Below are 22328 nucleotides of genomic sequence, written 5' to 3'. Positions count from 1 at the left end.
GTGGGAAATCATTGGAGGATTTTGAGTAGAGCAGTGAGATTATGTCATTTATATTTTAACAGAATCACTCTCATTGCTGTGTTAAGAATAAACTATAGCCGGGCACAGTGGCTCACGGCTGTAATCCCAGCAGTTTGGGAGGCTGAGGCCAGTGAATCCTCTGAGTTCAGGTGTTCAAGACCAGCATGGGCAATATGGCAAAACCCCATCTGTACCAAAAATACAAAATATTAGTACGTGCCTGTATCTCAGCTACTTGGGAGGCTGAGATGGGAGGATAGCTTGAGCCCAGGTGGTGGAGGTTGCAGTGAACCAAGATTGTGCCACTGCATTCCAGCCTGGGTGACAGAGTGAAACCCTGTTTCCTCGCCCTCAAAAAGAATAAGCTGTATAGGGTTAAATGAAGGCTCTCATCCTACTTCAAATGAGAGATGATGGTCGCCTGGGTGAGGGCATAGGCACTGGCAGTGGTGATAATGGATTTTTTTTTTTTTTTTAATTAGAGATGGGGTCTTGCTATGTTGCCGAGGCTGGCCTTAAACTCCTGGGCTCAAGCAATCCTTCCACCTCCTGAGAAGCTGGGTCTATAGGTACGGGCTACCATGCTGGGCTTTTGTGGATATATTTTGAAAGATTTGCTGATGGATTGATTAGATGTGGTTCTGAAGAGAAAGGGAGGAATCAAGAATGCCTCCCAGATTTTGGACCTGAGCCTCTGGTAAAATGGAGCTAAGATATAAAGACTGAGGTAAAGAAATCATAGTAATAATAATAAAAACACAAAGACAAAAAAAGATTTGGGGCAGGGGTTTGGAGGTAGGGCAGGAATCAAGAGTTTGATCTGAACATGTTAACTTAAGACACCTATTAGATACTCAAGTGGGAGATGATAAATGGAAATTAAGTCTGGATTCAGGAGAAGAATTCAGGCTGGAGATTCGGAAACCTTCAGCGTAGGTGTGGTAATTAAAGCCATTGGACTGGATGACATCATCTCAGAATATTTGCAGATAGAAAGAATTCAACTGATTCATTATGTATATGCTCAATCCTGCATATTAAAAAGTGTCTTTGTGCATGAAAGCAGCAGCTCATAACAATGTTCTCATGTAATCTATCTCATGTTATACATGGGAGTGGTTTTTGAATGTCCAGTAGATGAATCTCTTCAGGACAAAGGACCAATCTTTTTGAATTGTAATAAAAATAAATAACTTATGAAAGCTAGACATTATGGTACTAAATAAAAGAGTCAATTCTAGTAATATGAAATTCTGATTCTTAAATCTTACTACTTCATAGGTTACAAAAACCTTTATAAATAAGTTGTGGCCAGTGTGCTGGCTATTTAAAAAAAAATTCTAATGTGAATGCACACTTTTTTGTTGTTGTTTGTAAATGGAGTCTAGCTCTTGTCACCCAGGCTGGAGTGCAGTGGCACGATCTTGGCTCACTGCAACCTCTACCTCCTGGGTTCATGCAGTTCTCCTGCCTCAGCCTCCTGAGTAGCTGGGATTACAGGTGTCCGCCACCATGCCCAGCTAATTTTGGTATTTTAGTAGAGGCGGGGTTTCACCATTTTGACCAGGCTGGTCTCAAGCTTCTGACCGCAGGTGATCTGCCCACCTTGGCGTCCCAAAATGCTGGGATTACAGGCGTGAGCCACCGCGCCCAGCCATGAATATGCTTTTTATAAGTGCATACCAGTGGACATTTTCAGTTTCTGACAAATTGTACCTTTATAAAAATCACTGAAGATGAATATTTCAGAATTTATCTTTAGTGTCTTTTTAGTCCTGTGTTGTAGTCTGAAGGATTAAAATACACAGGAGGCATATAGAGTTGGGTAGTTGTATTTTTGGCAGCAAACTACATTAGGGAAACAGAGTCAAAGACCTTATAATTCATAAAAATAGATACATACATATCAAACTTTCCTGAATTTTATTTTTTGATATCAAATCTCTTTAAAATGTACTATTTTGATAATTATAAAAAGGTGTTAAAAAATCACACCTCAGGCATTCCTGGATTACCTGATGTTGGTGCCCAGTTACTTTATTCAGAAGTGTCAGATTATTTTTTGTAGGTCCTCTCTCAGTGAGTATAATCCAGGGGACTAGAGTGCTATTCATGGTTAGCCCATTTAGGCAAGTTCTATTATTCTCTTAGTACATTCAGATAAAAATCACACAGCAAAACACCAGGCTGTCAGTGAGGATGTGCTTCAGGCCGTTGTTGAAGTTAAATGAGAGAAGGAATGTAAACATTAACAAAATCTGAAAGGTAAGTGGAAATTAAGTTTTATAGCATAATTTAGTATACAATTTTTCCAAATTTTAGAGCAAATTATGTGTTTTTATTTCTTCACTGAGATATTTTATATCAAGAATATTATTTTAAAAAATTGCTGACTTAGTGGCATGAAAAGAAGTGTTTTTTTTTTAAATAAAAATTTAAAAAATTTTTTTTAAAAAGGAAAAAAAATTAAATATTGCCAGCTGGGTACAGTAACTCATGCCTATAATCGCAGTACTTTTGGAGGCTAAGGTAGGAGAATCGCATGAGGTCAGGAGTTTCAGACCAGCGTGGGTAAGGTAGCGAGACTTCATCTCTACAAAAAATGTAAAAATTAGCCATGTGTGTTAGTGTGCACCTGTAGGACTCAGGAGACTAAGTCAGGAGGATCGCTTGAGCCCAGGAGTTAAAGGTTATAGTGAACTATGATGGCGCTACCGCATACCAGCATGGGTGACAGGGTGAGACCCTGTCTCTTAAAAAGAAAATAAACATTTGCGTATTGCTGTAATTCTCCAACCAGGTCTCGTTATAATTCTTTATCAGTTAATAATAAGCATTTTAGTCTGTATCTCTTACGTGCCAGGAATTGTACTTAATGATGCAGAAATGGTTAAGACAAGGCGTATTTCTTCAAGGAGCCTTCAGTCTAATTAAAGGAGACAAATATATAAATAAATTTATAATAGAGGCAAAGTACAACAGTAAGATAATACTTGGGAAAAATAATTCTATAGGAATTTGGGAGAGGCTGAGAATTTGTGGTAGCATTGTTCCCTGAGCTGAATTTTGGAAAAGATAAATGAAGGCTTACGCTGTTAAATAGATTTATAGGAAAAGGGAGAATCCTCATATATGGGCATAGAAGTCTGAAGTCACTTGGTAAATTTGGAGAACTATAGGCAACTACATATTGTTTATGTAAATAGAGTAGTGTGATGTAAGAAGCATCAGGAAGTGAGGTTGGAGAGGTAAACCAGGGCAAGGGTGTTATGTTATACCAAGGAGCTTAGGTTTTTACCATGTAGATAATGGGGAGGTAGTAAAGGATTTTAAGCAGGGGAAAATATAATCTGACTTATAATTTAGAACACTACCTGGGTGGTTGGAATGAAGAAGGGAGGTCAGACAGTTATTATATTACATCCCCAACCTTTTTTTAAAGTCTAACGTTACTCCTTTATTGAGAGAAAACATGGAGATGATGCAGGTATAATACAGATTGATTCATGTCTTGCCATAAGTGATTTAAGTGGTAAAATATATATATAACAAAAAACTTACCATTTTAACTATTTTTAATTATGTAGTTCAGTGTGACATTAAGTACATTCACATTGTTTCTCAACCATCACCAAATACCACGTCTCCAGAAATTTTTAATCTTCCCAGACTGAAACTTCCTTAGCCATTAAACAGAACTCTTTATTTATCTACTCTCCCCCCTCAGCAATCACCAGTCTATTTTCGGTCTCTGTGAGTTTGACTACTTTAGGTTCCTCATGTAAGTGGAACTATGAAGTATTTGTGCTTTTGTGACTGGCATATTTCACCTGGCATGATATCTTGAAGGTTCGTCCATGTTCAGAGTTTTCCTTCCTTTTGAAAAAGGCTGAATAATACTTGGTTGTAGGTATATATGTCATATTTTGTTTATCCATTTATTCGTTGATGAACACTTTGGTTGCTTCCTGTTTTGGCTATTCTGAATAATGTTGCTCTGCACATGGGCATATGTGTATCTCTTTGAGTTCCTGCTTTCAATTTTTTGACTATATACCCAGAAATGGAATTGCTGGATTATATGGTAATTCTATTTTTCTTTTTTTAGGGAAAGGTCATACTTTTTCCATAGTGGCTATAACATTTTCCATTTCTACCAACAGTGCATGGTGGTTCCATTTTCTTCATATCCTCCCCAATACTTGTTATTTTATGGGTTTAAAAATTTTTTTGTAACTATCCTAATGGAAGTTAGGTGATAGGTAGTTTTGATTTCCATTTTTCTAATGATTAGTGATATTGATAATAAGCCCCATCTTTCTGTGGGCTTATTGGCTGTTTGATTATCTTTTTTGGAGAAATGTCTATTCAAGTCCTTTGCCTATTTTTGGGTTGCATTGTTCGTATTGTTGAAATTGCATGAGTTCTTTATATATTCTGGATATTAACCCATTATCATATACATGATTTGATTTCACTCTGTTGATAGTTTCCTTTGATGCACAAAAGTGTTTAATTTTGAGGTAGTCCAGTTTATCTATTTTTCTTTTATTACCTGTGCTTTAGAATATTGTTTCTTTCTTGTTTTTTTCCTAACCATTAGACTATCAGGGAAGGATAGTTATTCTTCTGTTTGAGAATTAAAAAGCAGGGCCAGGTATGGTGGCTCACACCTGTAATCCCAGCACTTTGGAAGGCCAAAGTGGGTGGATCACATTAGCCTGGGAGTTTGAGACCAGCCTGGCGAACATAGACCTCATCTCTATAAAACCATAAAAATAAAAAATTATCCAGGGGTGGTGTAGACCAGCTACTTGGGAGGCTGAGATGGGAGGAGCCTGGGAAGTGGAGGCTGCAGTGAAGCCATTATCATACCAAAGTGGTTAGTAACAGCAAAATATTACCAGTATAGGGAATACTTACTTACCCTTCAAATCAAAAAAGCAGAACAAATTTCTGTTTTAAGATTGAAGTTTAAAATGGAGTGAATATTAGTTCATTTTCACACTGCTATAAGGATACTCCCTGAGACTGGGTAATTTATAAACAAAAGAGGTTTCATTGACTTACAGTTCTGAATGGTTGGGGAGGCCTCCGGAAACTTAATGTGGCAGAAGGTGAAGGGGAAGGAAGGACTTTCTTCACATGGTGGCAGGAGAGAGTGCACAGTGGAAGCTGCCACTTTTAAAACCTTCAGATCTCTTGAGAACTCCCTCACTGTCACAGGAACAGCAAGGGAGAAACTGCTTCCATGATCCAATAACCTCCCACGAGGTCTCTCTTTCAACATGTGGGGAATTGCAATTCGAGGTGAGATTTGGGTGGTGACACAGAGCCAAATCATACCCACAGAGGAAAACTAAATTATAGTTGTTTTATCCCCCCTATTTAGTCTTTCAGAAATGAATTACTAATAGTAACCCTGGCCATGAACCCTTGTGGTGCTGAAGTGAAACATGTATTGTGAGGATATTGGTGTCAGGAAGCCTTCCCCTCTTTTCCTCTGAAAACACATTTCAGAAAGGCCTTCTCTGGCCACCACTCTTGTACTATCCCAACTTGCGTTCTGGTTCATGCTGATTCCTTCCCTTCTTTTATATTTATTCTTAAGACTTTTAAAATCACCAGATATTAGGATATTTGTTTGTCATTTCTTTATTGTCTGTCTTCATATGGGCATAGTTTTGTCTCTGTTTTGTTTACTGCTGTCTTTCCAGTGCTTGGAACAATCCTCCATGAATATTTGGCAAATTAATAGAGCAGCTTCTAGCCGAACATCTTTTAGTGGCTGCAGAAATCTCAAGAAGTGGATGGCTTCTTCACTGCGTGAAATAGTTGGCCCACGACTCTTACTTTTATTCGTATGCTTTGTAACACATCTCATCCTGTTGATTATTTCTGTTGTGGCCTCCTATTTTAATAATGTGCTGTTTATATATGCCATTAAATAGGCTAGTTATTTGAGTGCCTGTTGTGTGCCAGGCATTATTCTAAGATAGGCATGGGTATTAAAATGTTGATGTTTTAGGCTTAAGTCATTTTGTTACCAACAGTTTTAAAGAGAAAATTTTCATTTAAAAGGATTTATGAACCAAGTTGTATTTATAAAGATACATTAGCTTAATACTTTTCTTACATGTAACCTAATGTGAACTGTTTTCCAGATATTTTCTAAATTTGGCACAGTCTTGAAGATTATCACCTTTACAAAGAATAATCAATTTCAAGCCTTGCTTCAGTATGCTGACCCAGTAAATGCACATTATGCCAAAATGGTAATTATGATCTTTGTTTCATTTTTCAATTGTTAATCACACCAGTGATACCTGAAGGAAGTTATCATATCTTCTCTCATGCCCCACTTTACCATGTGTTTTCTTTTTAAATTGTGTTAAAATATGCTTATGTTACCATTTTAGTCATTTTAAAGTGTATGATTCCATGTATTTTTTTTTTCTAAGCTAAAAATCATTACTTCTTCATATGAAATGGTCTCAAATCTCTGATCACCTCTCACATTTCTGAGACTAATTCCTGTTCATTATGTTTAAAGTCTGGAGTTGAACACAGTACTCCTGATGTGAGCTGACTAATAGAGCCATCATTACCTTTGCACTTTCATTTACTTCTCCCATCCAAGTACTAACCAGGCCCGACCGCTTAGCTTCTGAGATCAGGCGCATTCAGGGTGGTATGGCTGTAGACCATTTACTTCCATTAGATCAGTCAGAGATTGATTTCACCATTTTTGCAGCTATATTCCATGTTTATTCCTGTCAAACTCTGAATTGGTAGAGATACTAAATCTTAGGAAATACGCTGCTGTCAATTCATGTTGTCTTTTTTTTAGTAACACAAAAACCTGACTATTTTGACAAGGTATAAAACTTGACATTCAGTTCTGTTATCTTAGACATATCTCCTATTGATATGTATCCCTGACTAATTTCATCTTGTAGCAGTTTTTGCTAGTCGTTTCTACGTTTTGGTCAAAGATGAGGACTAAGGCTTATAGTACTTTTTTGTACCACACTATGTCTGGCACTTGATTGGGAGTATAGCCTTTATATTTGCTGTACCCTGAACTTGCATTTATTATTTTGTACCTTTATGATGGCATACTTCTCAATGACCATTATTATAAATCAGGATTTATATTACATGTGTTTTATTTTTATGTGCTTTGGTTTCTGGTATCTATTTTTTATAAATTCAAGCATTTGCAAATGTTGTAAGTGGCCACAAATACCCTAAGGTAAATTTTTATTCTTGCAAAGGAAGGGATTGCTAATCTTTGGTCACAACTGATTCCACATTTCCCTCAGTTTATTATTCAAAGTATTACAAAGTAAATTTACAAGAGAAAAAAATAAGTGATAGATAATATTTTATATATTGTGGCTCTGACAGGTAGCAATTACAAAAGCTTTGTTTCATCCTAACAAAGCTTATACATCCTAGTATAATGTGAATTATACTAAAATGAATTAAAATGGAATGTAAAATCCAAGTATCTTAAAACCTTTGGTACAGGCAAAATAATCATAATAGTGAACACTTCTGTGATAGATAATAGTTTTCCAGTTTTTCACATTTCTCCTCTCTTATTTGATCTTACCACAGACGAGATAAATACTATCAGCCTTATTTTACAGATAAAAATTGAGACTTAGAGATTTTCTTTTTCTCAGACTCATAGTTAATGACTGTGAGGTAAAAATAAACCCGACTTTGGCTTTTTAGTCAGTGCTTTCTGCCTCACACCTGATTGCCCCTCTTTGTCAGCAGAGGCTTCTTGGTTGTCAGTGTTGTTGTCTTGCCAAAACCAGTCCCTTTCTTACATGCTTTAGGCTCTGGATGGCCAGAATATCTATAATGCATGCTGCACCCTGCGTATTGACTTCTCCAAGCTCACCAGCCTTAATGTGAAATATAATAATGACAAAAGCAGAGACTTCACTCGCTTAGACCTTCCTACTGGTGATGGCCAGCCATCCCTTGAACCTGCTATGGCTGCTGCTTTTGGTGAGTAGTTCCTTTTTGGGTCACAAAGCAAGTTTTCTGAAGTTACAGGTTTCATTTATTAAGCCATGTATGTTAGTAAGCCATTTTCTCGTTCAGTTCTCTCAGGATTTATAAAGGAAAGCAAGAATCGTGGAACAAAGTATGCCCATTAATTAAATATTAATATTAGGAGGTTCTGTTAGTTGACAAAACAAATGAATATCTGAAATTGAGTTACACATTTATTTTCTAACATTAATATTACTAATTCTTTAAAAGCCACAAACCATTTGCTTCTAATGAATAGTCTTATTAACATTAATTTAAATATGCTAGTTTATAGCCAAAAGAATTTTGCTGTATATGCTCTTGAGAAAAATACTTTTCCCTTTTTAGGTAATGATATTTTAAATCAAACCTAAATGAATACTGTGATCTTCTTTTATCCAAATAAGATTTATTTTGTTTTGATTTTTTAAACTTTAGAACTTCCAGCTGTATCTTCAGCATGTGTGAAGTTGCATTTTGTATTAGTAAAAATACAGCCTTCTAAATTGTCTCTGCAAATTGTAGCTTTGAAGAGCCTCCTCTTTTATTTAAAGTAACCCTCACTTTTTTTTTTTGAGACGGAGTTTCGTCCTTGTTATCCAGGCTGGAGTGCAATGGCGCGGTCTCGGCTCACTGCAACCCCCGCCTCCTGGGTTGAGGCAATTCTCCTGCCTCAGCCTCCTGAGTAGCTGGGATTACAGGCACGCGCCACCGTGCCCAGCTAATTTTTTGTATTTTTAGTAGAGACGGGGTTTCACCATGTTGACTAGGATGGTCTCAATCTCTTGACCTTGTGATCCACCCATCTCGGCCTCCCAAAGTGCTGGTATTACAGGTGTGAGCCACCGCGCCCGGCCCTAAAGGAAAAAACAATGGACGGCCTGGCTTGAGTATCTTACTAGGTTAATATGTGCTACGTTTGATATTACAGGTCTCAAATGTGTGGTTTATTATTTAGAAAAAGTATTACTACCTTTGTGATTGATTTTTCCTTTCCCAAATAACACCATAAAATATTGCTGACTGGGACTTTAATAGTATTTAGTTCATCATATTTTATAGGTGAGAAAATGAAAAGAATTAAGACAATCAATTATAAAATTAAGACAATCAAATGATTGTCCAAACTTTTCTAGAAAATAGTTCATTACTTTAAAGTGAAAGCTTTTTTATTGTTTTTCATTTAAAAAGCCAAATGCTTCAATTCATCTTTCTAATATTGTTAAAATTACTGTTTCGGCTTCTTTGACCAAATTTTTGTGTTTTATATTTGTTACCAGCCCCTAACTTACTTATCTGATTTGGCAGAGCCAAAGGTCTTTGTCATTACCGTTTCAATAACAAAGCAAAAAAATATATATAATGGGGCAAATTAAAGTTTGCCAAAACTCAGCTATCAAATGTCAGAATTCACTTGTTCTAATAATTAATTATATACTCTTGGTGCGATCGTTCTGTATGATGGGAGGAGGACATTTTAAAAATATGGTTAAGAATTTTGATTTCTGAATGTAAAATATCAGAATGTTTATATCCTTTCTCATTAATGTTATTAATCCTTAGTCACTGCAAAACAATGTCTACATCCCAGAATAAGTGGTTCATCAGACAGAGAACAGTGCACTTTATATATTGTTTGAAAGTTTCTCTACTTTGCTTCTCACTAATATTTGACAAAGTTTCACTATTCCCATCTTTTTTCTCTTGGCTTCTGAAACACTGCTCTCCTTACTTTCTTCCTACTTCACTGGCTGTTCTTTCTCTTATAAAGGTTGCCCTTTACAGTTTCTAGAGCTGAGTCACAAGAACTATGTTTTTGCTTTTAGTGACACTTGTTATACCTATAGAAAAACTTATAAAACACCTAAGTATATAAATACCCATGTGATTACCAGCCAGGTTAAGAAATAAAATATTTATACATACTGAAGAAGCACACTGTGTACCTTTCTTCATCAGTTTTTTTCACTCTCCCTTCCCCAAGATAACCACAGTTCCAAATTTGATGATAATCATTCTCTTGCTTTTTTGTTTTCCTGTTGTTTTTTTGCCACTCATTCTATATCCCTAAATGCAACTTTAAAATTTTTTTTAAAGCTGTATTTAGAACTTTACATAAATGGACTCTTGCTGGTTTTCTCTTGTGACTTTGTTTGCTCTGTGTATCTTTGGTGATTCATCCATATTCATACATGTGGCTGTTGTTCATTCTCAGCATGGTCAAGTCTATAGTATCCCACTGGAAGAATATATCATATATATCTTGGTTTGTTGATGCATTTTACTGTTGATAAATATTTTGGTTGTTTTTAGTTTGATGTTACTATCAACATTCTTGTCTGTCGGACAAGAGTTTTCTCCAAGAAGTACGTAGGAAAGGAATTGTTGGGTCATAGAGAACATATTTCTTCAGTTTCATTAATAATGCCAGTTTTCAAAATGATTGCACCAGTTTATAACTGCATTGTGAGATTAAAATTTTTTAAGCTATCTTCTATGAAGGGAGTGAGATGTTTTCATTCTTTTTATTCTAGTGTATGTTTAATGGTATCTTAACATAGTTTTCACTTGCATTTTCCTAATTACTAATGAGGCTGAACATATTTTTATTTATTTTTCATCCTTATAAATTTTGTATTCAATTCTATTTATTTATTAATTACATGAATATGTTCTTTAGTACTGATTTCTAAAATTTTGGTGCACCAATCACCTAAGCAGTATACACTGTACCCAATGTGTAGTCTTTTACACTTCACCTCATCCCTGTTCAATTCTTTTCTCTATTTTTGTGCTGTAGTTCTCATTCTTTTCTTACTTAATTGTAGGAATTCTTTGTGTATTCTAGATACTAGTCCATTTTGTGTTACTTGTGTTGCAAATAAATTTCTCCCAGAATTTTTTCTGGTAAAGATCCAAATAAGTATTGGGCTAATTTATTTGTCATGTTTCTTTTGAGTCATTTAATTCAGAACATTTTTTAAATTCTGTGTCTTTCATAACTATTGCTTCTCTGTGCCCCACCCCGCCTCCCCTGCTGAGACAGGGACCCACTCTGTTGCCCAGGCTCAAGTGCAGTGGTATTATCACAGCTAACTGCAACCTCAACCTCCTGGGCTGAAGTAATCCTTGTACCGCAGCCTTCGGGTAGCTGGGACTATAGGCACTCTCCATCACACCGGCTAATTTTTATTTTTATTTTATTGTAGAGTCAGAGTCTCACTGTGTTGCCCAGGTTGGACTGTTTCATTTCTGAAGAGTATAGGGAGGACGTTTTTTGTAGAATGTCTTTCCATATAGATATTTGTTTTTTCCTTATCATAATATGCGTTTTTGAATGGAAATACTACAGAAATAATTTTGTGTCTTTTCTACCTCATTACATTAGGAGACACATGATGTTAATTTATTCTTTTTCTTGTGTTAGCTTTGATCATTTATTTAAGTGATCTTGTAGGTTTCTACCCTGTAATGTTACTATTTTTCTTTTTTTAATGATTTACCGATTTAGATGATAAATACCCTGTTCTTAACATTTTTTACCTTTTATTTTTCACATCTGTTACCAAAATTATTTCTTACTGTGATGGTTGCCATGAGGTAATTTGCTAATTCCATCATTTTTTTTTAACCTTTATTAGCTAGCATTTTATTACCAAGAATGTTTTTCTTGGCTGGGTGTGGTGGCTGATGCCTGTAATCCCAGCACTTTGGGAGGCCAAGGTGGGAGGATCATTTGAGGTCGGGAGTTCGAGACCATCCTGGCCAACATGGTGAAACTCCATGTCTACTACAAATACAAAAATTAGCTGGACATGGTGGCTCATCCCTGTTGTCCCAGCTACTTGGGAGGCTGAGGCAGGAGAATTGCTTGAACCTGGGAAGCGGAGGCTTCTGTGAGCCAAGATCGTGCTATCGCACCCCAGCCTGGGCAGCAGAGCGAGACTCCATCTCCAAAAAAAGAAAAGAGTGTTTTTTCTCAGCTGAGAACACTGGTTCACACCTGGGAAGATGAGGTTTCTTACCATCATCACTTTTATTCATTTATTCATATTGCTAACTTAAGTTTTTGTTTGTTCATTTGTTTTTATGAGACAGAGCCTTACTCTGTTGCCCAGACTGGAGTGCAGTAGCACAGTCTGGCTGGCTGCAACCTTTGACTCTCAGGTTCAAGCAATTCTCATGCCTCAGTATCTTGAGTAGCTGGGGCTGTAGATGTGCACCACCACATCTAGCTAATTTTTTTATATTTTTTTGTAGACACGGAGTTTTGCCATGTTGGTGAGGCTGGTCTCGAACTCCTGACCTCAAGTGATCTGTCTGCCTTGGCCTCCCAAAGTACTGGATTACAAGTGTGAGCCACCACGCCCAGTGGAGCTTAATATTTACTGGACTTATTTTTCTGGGCTTTGCTACATTGGTCTAGTTGTCTCCTTTTGTTATTACCAGAAGTCAGTCTCTGCTATAGTCTTTTTTATCTTTTTCTTCTTCAAGACTGTCTTGGCAGTTCTTGACCATTTGTATTTTTTATGAATTTTAAGATCAACTTGTCGAGTTCCAAAAATAAAAATTAAAAAGCAGCAATAGCTATTAGGGTTTTGATTTGGATTACACTGAATTTACAAATGAGTTAGAAGATAATTGACATCATTACAATAAAATCTTCCAGTCTTTGAACATTGTGCATCTGTCCATTCATTTGGACATTTATTTTTTTGAGACAGGGTTTTCCTCTTTTGCCTAGGCTGAAGTGCAGTGGTGAAATTATGGTTCACTGCAGCCTTGACCTCTAGGCTCAGGCAATCCTCCCACCTCAGCCTCCTCAGTAGGCAGGACCACAGACACATCACCGTGCCCTGCTAATTAAAAAAAATTTTTTTGTAGAGATAGGGTCTCACTATGTTGTCTAGATGGAACTCCTAGTCTCAAGTAGTCCTCCCACCTCTGCTTCCCGAAGCACTAGGATTACAGGCGTGAGCCACTGTAGCCTGGATGTTCGTTAATGTCTTTCAGTAACATTGGGTGACTTTTCTCCTTAAAGATTTGCACTTTTTTTTTGTTGTTGCATTTATTCCTGAGCACTTCTTACTTTTAATTTTATTTTACATGGCATAGTATGGTGGCTAAGAACCATACTTTTTGTATTTTGATTCTGGACCTATTATTTATGAGCTGTGCAATCTTGGACAAGTTGCTTAAGTGCTCTGCATTTCCCTTTCTTTCTATGTAGAATGCTTAACAATTCTTAACTGGTAGGGTTTCGACATTAAATGTGCTATGTACTTGAAGAATTTAAAATGATACCTAGCATAAGCACAATGTAGGTTTGAACTGTCATTATTGTTTTGTTTTCTAACTATTGGTAATATAGAAATGCAACATTGTTCTCTCTTGATTTTATAACTCAGAAACCTTAATAAACTTATGAATTCTAGTAATTTGCCTGTAGATTCTTTTTGCATTTCAATATATACAATCATATTATCTACAAATAATAGCAGTTTATATCCTTTCTTCTAATCCTTGGGGCTTTTTTTATTTTTTAAGACAGAGTCTTGCTCTGTCACCCAGGCTGGAGTGCAGTGTCACAATTTCAGCTCACTGCAACCTCCACCTCCTGGGTTCAAGTGATTCTCATGCCTCAGCCTCCCAAGTAGCTGGGATTATGGGTACCTGCCACCATGTCCAGCAGTTTTTTTGTATTTATTATAGAGACAGAGTTTCACCATGTTGGTCAGGCTGGTTTCAAATGCCTCACCTCAAGTGATCCACCCACCTTGGCCTCCCAAAGTGCTGGGATTACAGTCGTGAGCCACCACACCCAGCCTAATCCCTGGGACTTTTAATTTTTTTTCTTGCTTTAGTGAGATAGACCAAACTTCTAAAATTAATATTAAAATGGAAAAGGAAAGTATTTAGAATAGAGCTGCTGAAAACATTTTTCTTTTTAAGCTGTAAGACTTAATATGGAGCTGCGGTAATCAAGCCAGTAAGATAATGTTAGAAGGATAGTTATAGAGATTAATGGAGCATAATAAGAGGCTAGAAGTAGATCCACATATATGGTCAATTGATTTGCAACAGAGTTGCCAATCTAATCCACTAGGGAAAGGAAAAATCTTTGAACAAGTGGGTTTTGTACAAGTGGATATTAATATTTGGGATAAAAAGCATTGACCGTTATCCTGTGGCATACTGACAAGTTAACTTAAAATAGGTCTTAGTCCTGTATGTAAAATTTGTGGTGTGGACCTGTAGTTCCAGCTATTCAGGAGGCTGATGTAGAAGGATTACTTGAGCCCAGGAGTTCTGGGCTATAGTGCTCTGTGCTAATCAGGTGCCTACAGTTAAGTTTAGCATCAATATGGTGACTTCCCAGAGAGGAGGACCACAAGGTTGCATAAGGAGGGATGAATTGGTCCAGGTCAGAAACGGAGGTCAAAACTCCCATGTAGTTCAGTAGTGGTATTATGTCTGTGAATAGCCACTGTACTCCAGCCCGGGCAACATAGTAAGACCCTGTCTCTTAAAAGCAAACAAACTTATACCTATAAAATTTCCAGAAGACGACCTATGAGAAAATCTTAGTAACCTGGGGATATGCAGAGTTTATTAGAACACAGAAAGCACAAACCATAAAAGGAAATAATTTACCTAGTGTACATCGTAATTTTAGTGCTCCATTTGAAAGATACCATCAAGAAAACCAAAGGCAAACATCACTCCAAGTTGGTAAAACCTTGGCGCCTACCTAGCCTGGTCATTTGTGAAATTTAAAAATGTTGCTGGGCACAGTGGCCAGCACACCTGTAGTCGCTGTTACTTGGGAGACTGAGGCAGGAGGATGTCTTTGAGCCCAGGCTGGAGTGCACTCTAATCAAGCCTGTGAATAGCTGCTGTACTCCATTTCAGGCAACACAGGCAGACCCCATCTCTCAAAAAATAGATAAATAAATACATTAAAATATGACTTAATGATACGTGTGAACTAACTAAACACAAATGTTCATAGCAGTTTTATTTATAATAGCCAAAAATCCAGACATATTCTACAAACAGGTGAATAGATAAAAATATGATGATTCTTCCATGCACTCAAATACTATTCAGCAATAAAAAGGAACAAAATAGTGATAAAAGCAAAGGGATTATGCTGAATGAGAGAAGTCAGACAGAAAGGAACACCTAGTGTATAATTCTGTTTAGTTTGATAAAATGCAAACTAATCTATAGTGTGAGAAAGATCAGTGGTTGCCTGAGGACAAGGTTTGGAGAGAGATGGATTGCAGAGGGACATGAGAAAGTTTTCAGAAATGATGGGAACATTTGTTATCTTGACTGTGATGATAATTTCACATGCTTTAAATATACAGTCATGCATTGCTTAACCACAGGGATACATTCTGAGAAATGTGTCATTAGGCAGTTTTGTTGTATACTTACACAAACATAGATATATCCTATACACACCTAGACTGTAAGGCATGTTACTGTAATGAATACTATAGGCAAATTAATATATGGTAAGCATTTGTGTATCTAAACATAGGAAAGGTACAGTAAAAATACAGAATGAAAGATACAAATGGTACACCTCTATAGGGCACTTCCCATGAGCGGAGGTTGCAGGACTGGAAGTAATATTTTTCTTTTTAAAATAATAAATTAGCCTTAGCTTGCCTGGGTGTGGTTCGCTCATGCCTGTAATCTGAGCACTTTGGGAGGCCGAGGCAGGAGGATCACCTGAGGCCAGGAGTTCAAGACCAGTCTGGCCAACATGGTGAAACCCCATCTGTCCTAAAAATACAAAATTTAGCTGGGCGTCGTGGCAGGCTCCTATAATCCCAGCTACTGGCAAGGCTAAGGCAGGAGAATTGCTTGAACCCAGGAGACAGAGACTGCATTGAGACCAGATTGTGCCACTGTACTCCAGCCTGGGCAACAGAGTGAGACTCAGTTTTTAAAAAATAAAATAAATACATAAAATAACCTTAGCTTACTGTAACTTTCTAACTTTTTATAAACTTTTTAACTTTTGACTCTTGTAATAATACTTAGCTTGAAACACAAGCACATTGTGTACAAACTTTTTTATGTATAGCTGTACAAAACTCTTCTTCGTATTCTTATTCTGTAAACTTTTTTCTATTAAGAATTTTTTTTTTTTTTACCTTTTATACTTTTTTATTAAAAACTAAGACACGAACACACGTTAGCCTAGGCCTACACAAGGTCAGGATTGTCAGTATCACTGGCTTCTACTTCTGCATCTTGTCCCACTGGAAGGTCTTCAGAGACAGTAACAGGCATAAAGCTGTCGTCTCCTATAATGATAATACATTCTTGTGGATTACCACGTGAAGGACCTGCCTAAAGCTGTTTCACAGTTAAGTTTAAAAAAAAAACAAACAAAAAAACAAGTAGGAGTACACTCTAAAATAACAATACAAATACAGTATAGTACGTATATAAACTAGTAATGGCCAGGCGCGGTGGCTCACGCCTATAATCCCAGCACTTTGGGAGGCTGAGGTGGGCGGATCATGAGGTCAGGAGCTCGAGATCATCCTGGCCAACATGGTGAAACCCCGTCTCTATTAAAAATACAAAAAATTAGCTGGGTATGGTGGCGTGTGCCTATAATTTCAGCTACTTGGGAGGCTGAGGCAGGAGAATTGCCTGAACCCAGGAGGCAGAGATTGCAGTGAGCCGAGATGGCGCCATTGCACTCCAGCCTGGGTAACAAGAGCAAAACTCTGTCTCAAAATAAATAAATAAATAAACTAGTAACATAATTCTTTATTATGTACTACATTGTACAGTATTATATACTGTACATATTATATTTTCTGTACTTTTATATTATTGAGTGTTTATGCCAGCGTCACTACAAACATATACGAGTACTATGTTGCACTACAGTGTTACAATGGCTATAACATTACTGGGCAATAGAAATTTTTCAGTTTCATTATAATGACATGGGACCACCATTGTATATGTGGTTCATTATTGACTGCTGTGCATGACAGTATGTCAAAACTCATCACATTGTACATACACAAATACACATCATACAGTACATATACATGTACATATGCCTTTTATTGTGTGTAAGTTAGAAAAGAAATTAAGTCAAATCATTTTACTCTAAAGCTGACTACCCTCCAAAGGTTTCTGTTTCTTTCAGAGTGGATGCCCCATCTTTACATTGGATTACAGGCCCTGTACCATCTTTTTTCTTTTTGACAATTCTTTTTACATGCTACCCTACATCATCCTTCTACCCACCAATACTGATATCCCTATTGTTTGTCAGACATTTTAGGTATGTTCCAACCTCCAGATCTTTCCACTGGTTATTTATTCTGCCTGGAGTGCTTTTCTCCCAGGTACACAGAGAGAGATTTTTCTCATCTGCATTCTTTGACCTGTCTTGAGCAGCTCTTCCTCAGAACTCTCCTGATTCTTTCTGTTCTTTCTTTCTTTCCTTTTCTTTTGTTTCTTCCCCCCCCTCCCTTCTTTCAACAGGTCTCTTTCACTCTGTTACCCAGGCTGGAGTGCAGTGGTGCAATCATGCCTCACTGCAGCCTGAACTCTTGGACTCAAGCATTCCTTCCACCTCAGCCTCCTGTGTAGCTGAGAATATAGGCATGCACCACCATGCCTGGCTAATTTTAAAAATTTTTGTACAGGGGCTGGTCTTACTATGTTTCTCAGGCTTCTCTTGAACTCTTGGCCTCTAGTGATCCTTCCACTGTAGCCTCTCAAGTACAGGGATTGTAGGTGTGAGTCACTGTGCACAGCCTGTTTTTTTCCATAGTAATTGTCACCTTCTTACGTGCTATACAATTAACTTACCATATATTCTGTGTATTGCTTATTCTGTTTTTATCTCTATTAAGCTTCACCAGGGCGGACTTGGGGAGTAGGGTGCCTATTTAGTTTAGTAATGTTTCCCAATGCCTGAAGCAAAATAACCATGCAAACAATATTTGCTGAATGAATGTTTGTTACTCTGTTTTTCCACTATTGGTTTGAAGTTTAGCACTGTTTCTGTTTTTATCTAGAATTTTTAACTTTTATACATTTTACCAAAATCTAATGTTAATTAATAACTGTACCTTTTCTTAAATAATAGAAGAATATTAGGACACTTGGACTCCTTTTACTTCCTCCTTACCTGTGATGTTATTGTTATATTTTTACATTATTTGACTTTAATCTTGCAATTTGTTATTGTCTTGTACTATCAGTGTTCATTTAAATTAAACCATATATAACTCTTTAGGCTTTTCATTCCTTCTTGCAATTCAGACATGCCATCTGAAAACACTTATATTCTGCCTGTAGGATACGCTTTAGTATTTCACTTAGGAAAGGTCTGTGGTAACATATTTGAAGTTATTTGCCTCCAATTTTCTTTTGTTTGAGACGAAGTTTCGCTCTATTCGCCCAGGCTGGAGGGCAATGGTGAGATCTTGGCTCATTGCAACCTCTACCTCCCAGGTTCAAGTAACTGTCCTGCCTCAGCCTCCCAAGTAGTTGGGACTGCAGATGCATGCCACCACACCTGGCTAATTATTTTTATTTTTAGTGGAGATGGGGTTTCACCACATTGACCAGGCTGGTCTCAAACTCTTAACCTCAGGTGATCTGCCTACCTCAGCCTTGCAAAGTGTTGGGTTTACAGGTGTGAGTTTCACCACATTGACCAGGCTGGTCTCAAACTCTTAACCTCAGGTGATCTGCCTACCTCAGCCTTGCAAAGTGTTGGGTTTACAGGTGTGAGCCACCGTGCTGGACCTAATTTTGTGTATTTAGTAGAGGCAGGGTTTCTCCATGTTGGTCAGGCTGATCTCAAACTCCCAACCTCTGGTGATCCGCACACCTCAGCCTCGCAAAGTGCTGGGATTAAATACAGGCATGAGTCACTGTGCCCGGCCACTATCTTTCTTTTGTTATCAAGTTTAAGAGTTATTTTTGCTGAGTATAAAGTTCTAGGTTGAGAGATATTTTTCTTTCAGCATATTGAAGATACCATTTTATGATGTTCTGGTTTCCATTGTTGTTCTTACAAGGTTGTCACCGGGCGTGGTAGCTCACGCCTGTAATCCCAGCACTTTGGGAGGCTGAGGTGGGCGGATCATGAGGTCAGGAGCTCGAGATCATCCTGGCCAACATGGTGAAACCCCGTCTCTATTAAAAATGCAAAAAATTAGCTGAGCACGGTGGTTCGTGCCTGTAATCCCAGCTACTCAGGAGGCTAAGTCAGGAGAATCACTTGAACCTGGGAGCTGGAGGTTGCAGTGAGCCAAGATCATGCCACTGCACTCCAGCCTGGAGACACAATGAAACTGTCTCAAAAAAAGAAAGTTGTCAAGCTAACTGCTGCTTTGTTTATTTGTTTGTTTTTTGGGCTATTCTTTAGGGATTTTTCTTTTCTTTGGTGTCCATTTTCTTTGGTGTGGTTTCAGTATGATGTATTCATTTAATAAGGATTTTATTCTAATTGGAGCTCATCGGGCTTCTTGAGTCAGTGGATTGTTATTTTTAGTGGTTGTAGAAATCCTTTCATATATTTCCCCTTGTCACTATTTCTCTTCTGTCTTTCTGGAGCTTTAATAGGACATGTTATAACCCCCACTCTGTCCTCAGTGTATCAAACTTACTTTCCTTTCTGAGCTGCATTCTGAAGAATTTTTTAGGACCTAACTTTCAGTTCACTGATGGCACTCTTCGGCTTGATTTAATTGTTGTTAAATCTGTCCTGTAATTTTAGATTTTAGCAATTGTGGCTTTCATTTCTAGAAATTTTATTTGGTTCATTTTTAAAAAGTGTCTCCTGTACTACAGATATTTTTTTGTATGCCTTTTTTCAAACTTACTATTTAAATCTTCATCTGTTTAATCTAGTATCTCAGATTTTTTACAGTTTTCTTTCTGCTTAGATATTTTTGACTTTTGGGGTTTTTTTGTGGGAGAGGGTGGGGATGAGTTATTCATTTTACTTGAGGAATTAATTATGATTGTTCCTTGAGGCTCAGGATCAAGGTGTTTGTTCCTCCAGAGAGAATTTGCCTACAACATTAAAGGCTTTACATTTGGGATCATTTTAACCTAAATTAATAGCTTGGTTTTCCTTTAGACTTCCAAGAAATGTAAATTTAGATTGTAAATTTTTGTGAAAGCTTCCTTTTGGTTAGAACTTTTCAGGGACTTTTCTTCTTTCTGTGCTAGTCACAAAGCTAATCTTCCTGGTAGTCTTCTGAAGATGGGAGTAGTAGTAGATAGGGTAGGTTATTTTCAGCCTATACTAATAGATTAATGCAGTGAGAGTGTCCTGTTGACTTCCCACCTTGGGCTACTCTGGGATTTACTTCTTGCCTGCTACCCCATGAGGCTGACCAAACCAAAGCTCAATGTCACAGAGTTAGAGTTTTAGCCTAGTTACTCCTTATAATCATGGCAACTTTTAGTTTTTCTTTAAAAAAGAAAGTCTTTATACTCATTCATTGGGCATTTTCTGAAGTAAGGTTAGTTTATATTAATCATTCTCCAAATTAGACATTAAGCTTGTTTCTTTAGGATTTTGCTGTTTTTAAATAACACTGTGATAAACTGATTTCATAGGTTAAAATGTTATCTCATGTATTAATTCGTATTCACTTAGTTGCTATCCTGGTGGTACATTTTCTAAATGTGAAGAATCCGTTCTTAGTCATTCAGACCTGAAACATTTTTCTTAAAGGTTTGTGTAATTGCTTCATGAAATGAAGATACGAATGTGTTGTCTAACAGGTTACTTTGCCATATAATGTTTCTGTTTCTGCTTATTTAGGTAGTGTAGATTATATAGACACTTGAAGAATGCTTGTTTTGTCAAATTTTAGCAAATGTTCTTATTATCTTATCTTACAGGGAAACAGTTATTTAAATTTGGTCATGATAATTGTTTGCCAGTTCTTTTATATATTTCTGTTGAATGTTCTGTGATAGTTATCTCAAAATCTTTCCTCATTTCTCTCAAATCTACTGCTTGCTGGAGCTCTGCCTCACCCATTCTGTAGCCATACGTATTAGCCACTTTGCCATGCTTAAAAACTACTCCCCTTCATCAGTGGTTTATAGAAATTAACGTTTTTCTCTCCCACATGCCTCAGTAGCTGTGAATAAGCTCTTGCAGCCATCCTCCACTTGTCTTTTTAATGTAGGGCCGACACCAAAGATCCGCTCCTCTTTGAGACATGGCATTCTTGTGGCAGACAGTAAAGAATAAGGGAGCAGGTATAAACCCGTAATGCCACTTAAAGTTTCTGTATAGAAGTAGCATGTGTCATTTCCACCATTATTGTTTGGGGAAAAACAGGACATGATCAAGCCCAGTGTGAACTGCTTGGAAATGTGTGCTCCTCCGCCAAAAGGCATTGCAAGTCATGTATGGCCAGCTATATAGAAGGGAGCAAACAGATATTTTGCAGCAATAATACAGTAGCCACCATACCTCTGCTTATGTTTAACTTTATTTTTAGTTTTTCTAGTGTAGATTTTCGTAATTGCTTGGTTCTATCTTGAAGCCTCTTTGTGAAGTCTTCTTTGTGCCTTATAGTTTTTTCTGTTGTAAAAATGAATCATTTTACCTATGATCTTGTGCTTACTTGCATGTAAGTTGAGCAAAGACAAAATCTTGTCTGCTTTGTTTCTGACTAGAATGCTTTAGCTCATGATACGCTTTCAACATGTATTTGTAAAATGGATTTCACTCTCCCTTCTTATTTCATCAGTTATTCTGTCAGTTACTCTCATTTTTTGTATCTCAATGTCAATTCTCTGCTAATTCTATCCCTGCAGTCTCTTGTGACTGTATTTTTTGAATTACTATAATTAGTTACATATTTAATAAATTAATTCTTTTTAATGAAGAAAATGAAATTATATGAGTTTTTAACTCTTAGAAAATGGAGCCTACATACTTGTGCCTATAAATATGCTCATCGCCCTATCATTAAAAAAGCAAACTCCCTGCTTTGAGCTTTGCAGTCTAACCTCTCACTATTTCTGTAATAGTGTTGTTTACCTTCCTCATTTCTCATTCTCTGTGCTCTATATTGAAGGTGCTTCTCATCCCCCCTTTGAAACTATTCCTCTAGATTTTGAGGTACTATAATTCCTTGTTTTTTTTTTTTCTATTTCTAAGGCTATTCTCTTTCTGTAGGATATTCCTTTTTCTTCTATTGCTTAAGTGTACCTCTACC

At 37.1% G+C, this 22328-nt stretch overlaps 1 protein-coding gene across 21 annotated transcripts in view; it reads left to right on the top strand.

Moving 5' to 3' along the window:
• PTBP3 (polypyrimidine tract binding protein 3) overlaps positions 1 to 22328 on the top strand; it is a 115984-nt gene that overhangs the window by 75719 nt on the left and 17937 nt on the right. For all 21 annotated transcript variants that reach the window (XM_054258981.2, XM_009001323.6, XM_054258979.2 and 18 more), the window contains 2 exons: positions 6186 to 6296; positions 7872 to 8046. In XM_054258981.2, coding sequence (XP_054114956.1) covers positions 6186 to 6296; positions 7872 to 8046 — 286 coding nt within the window. The remainder of the gene's footprint in view (positions 1 to 6185; positions 6297 to 7871; positions 8047 to 22328) is intronic.

Source organism: Callithrix jacchus, chromosome 1, assembly GCF_049354715.1.
Source record: "Callithrix jacchus isolate 240 chromosome 1, calJac240_pri, whole genome shotgun sequence".
NCBI classification, from domain to species: Eukaryota; Metazoa; Chordata; class Mammalia; order Primates; family Cebidae; genus Callithrix; species Callithrix jacchus.
The sequence above is the reverse complement of the archived record's forward strand: the minus strand, read 5'-3'. Positions and strand labels throughout refer to the sequence as shown.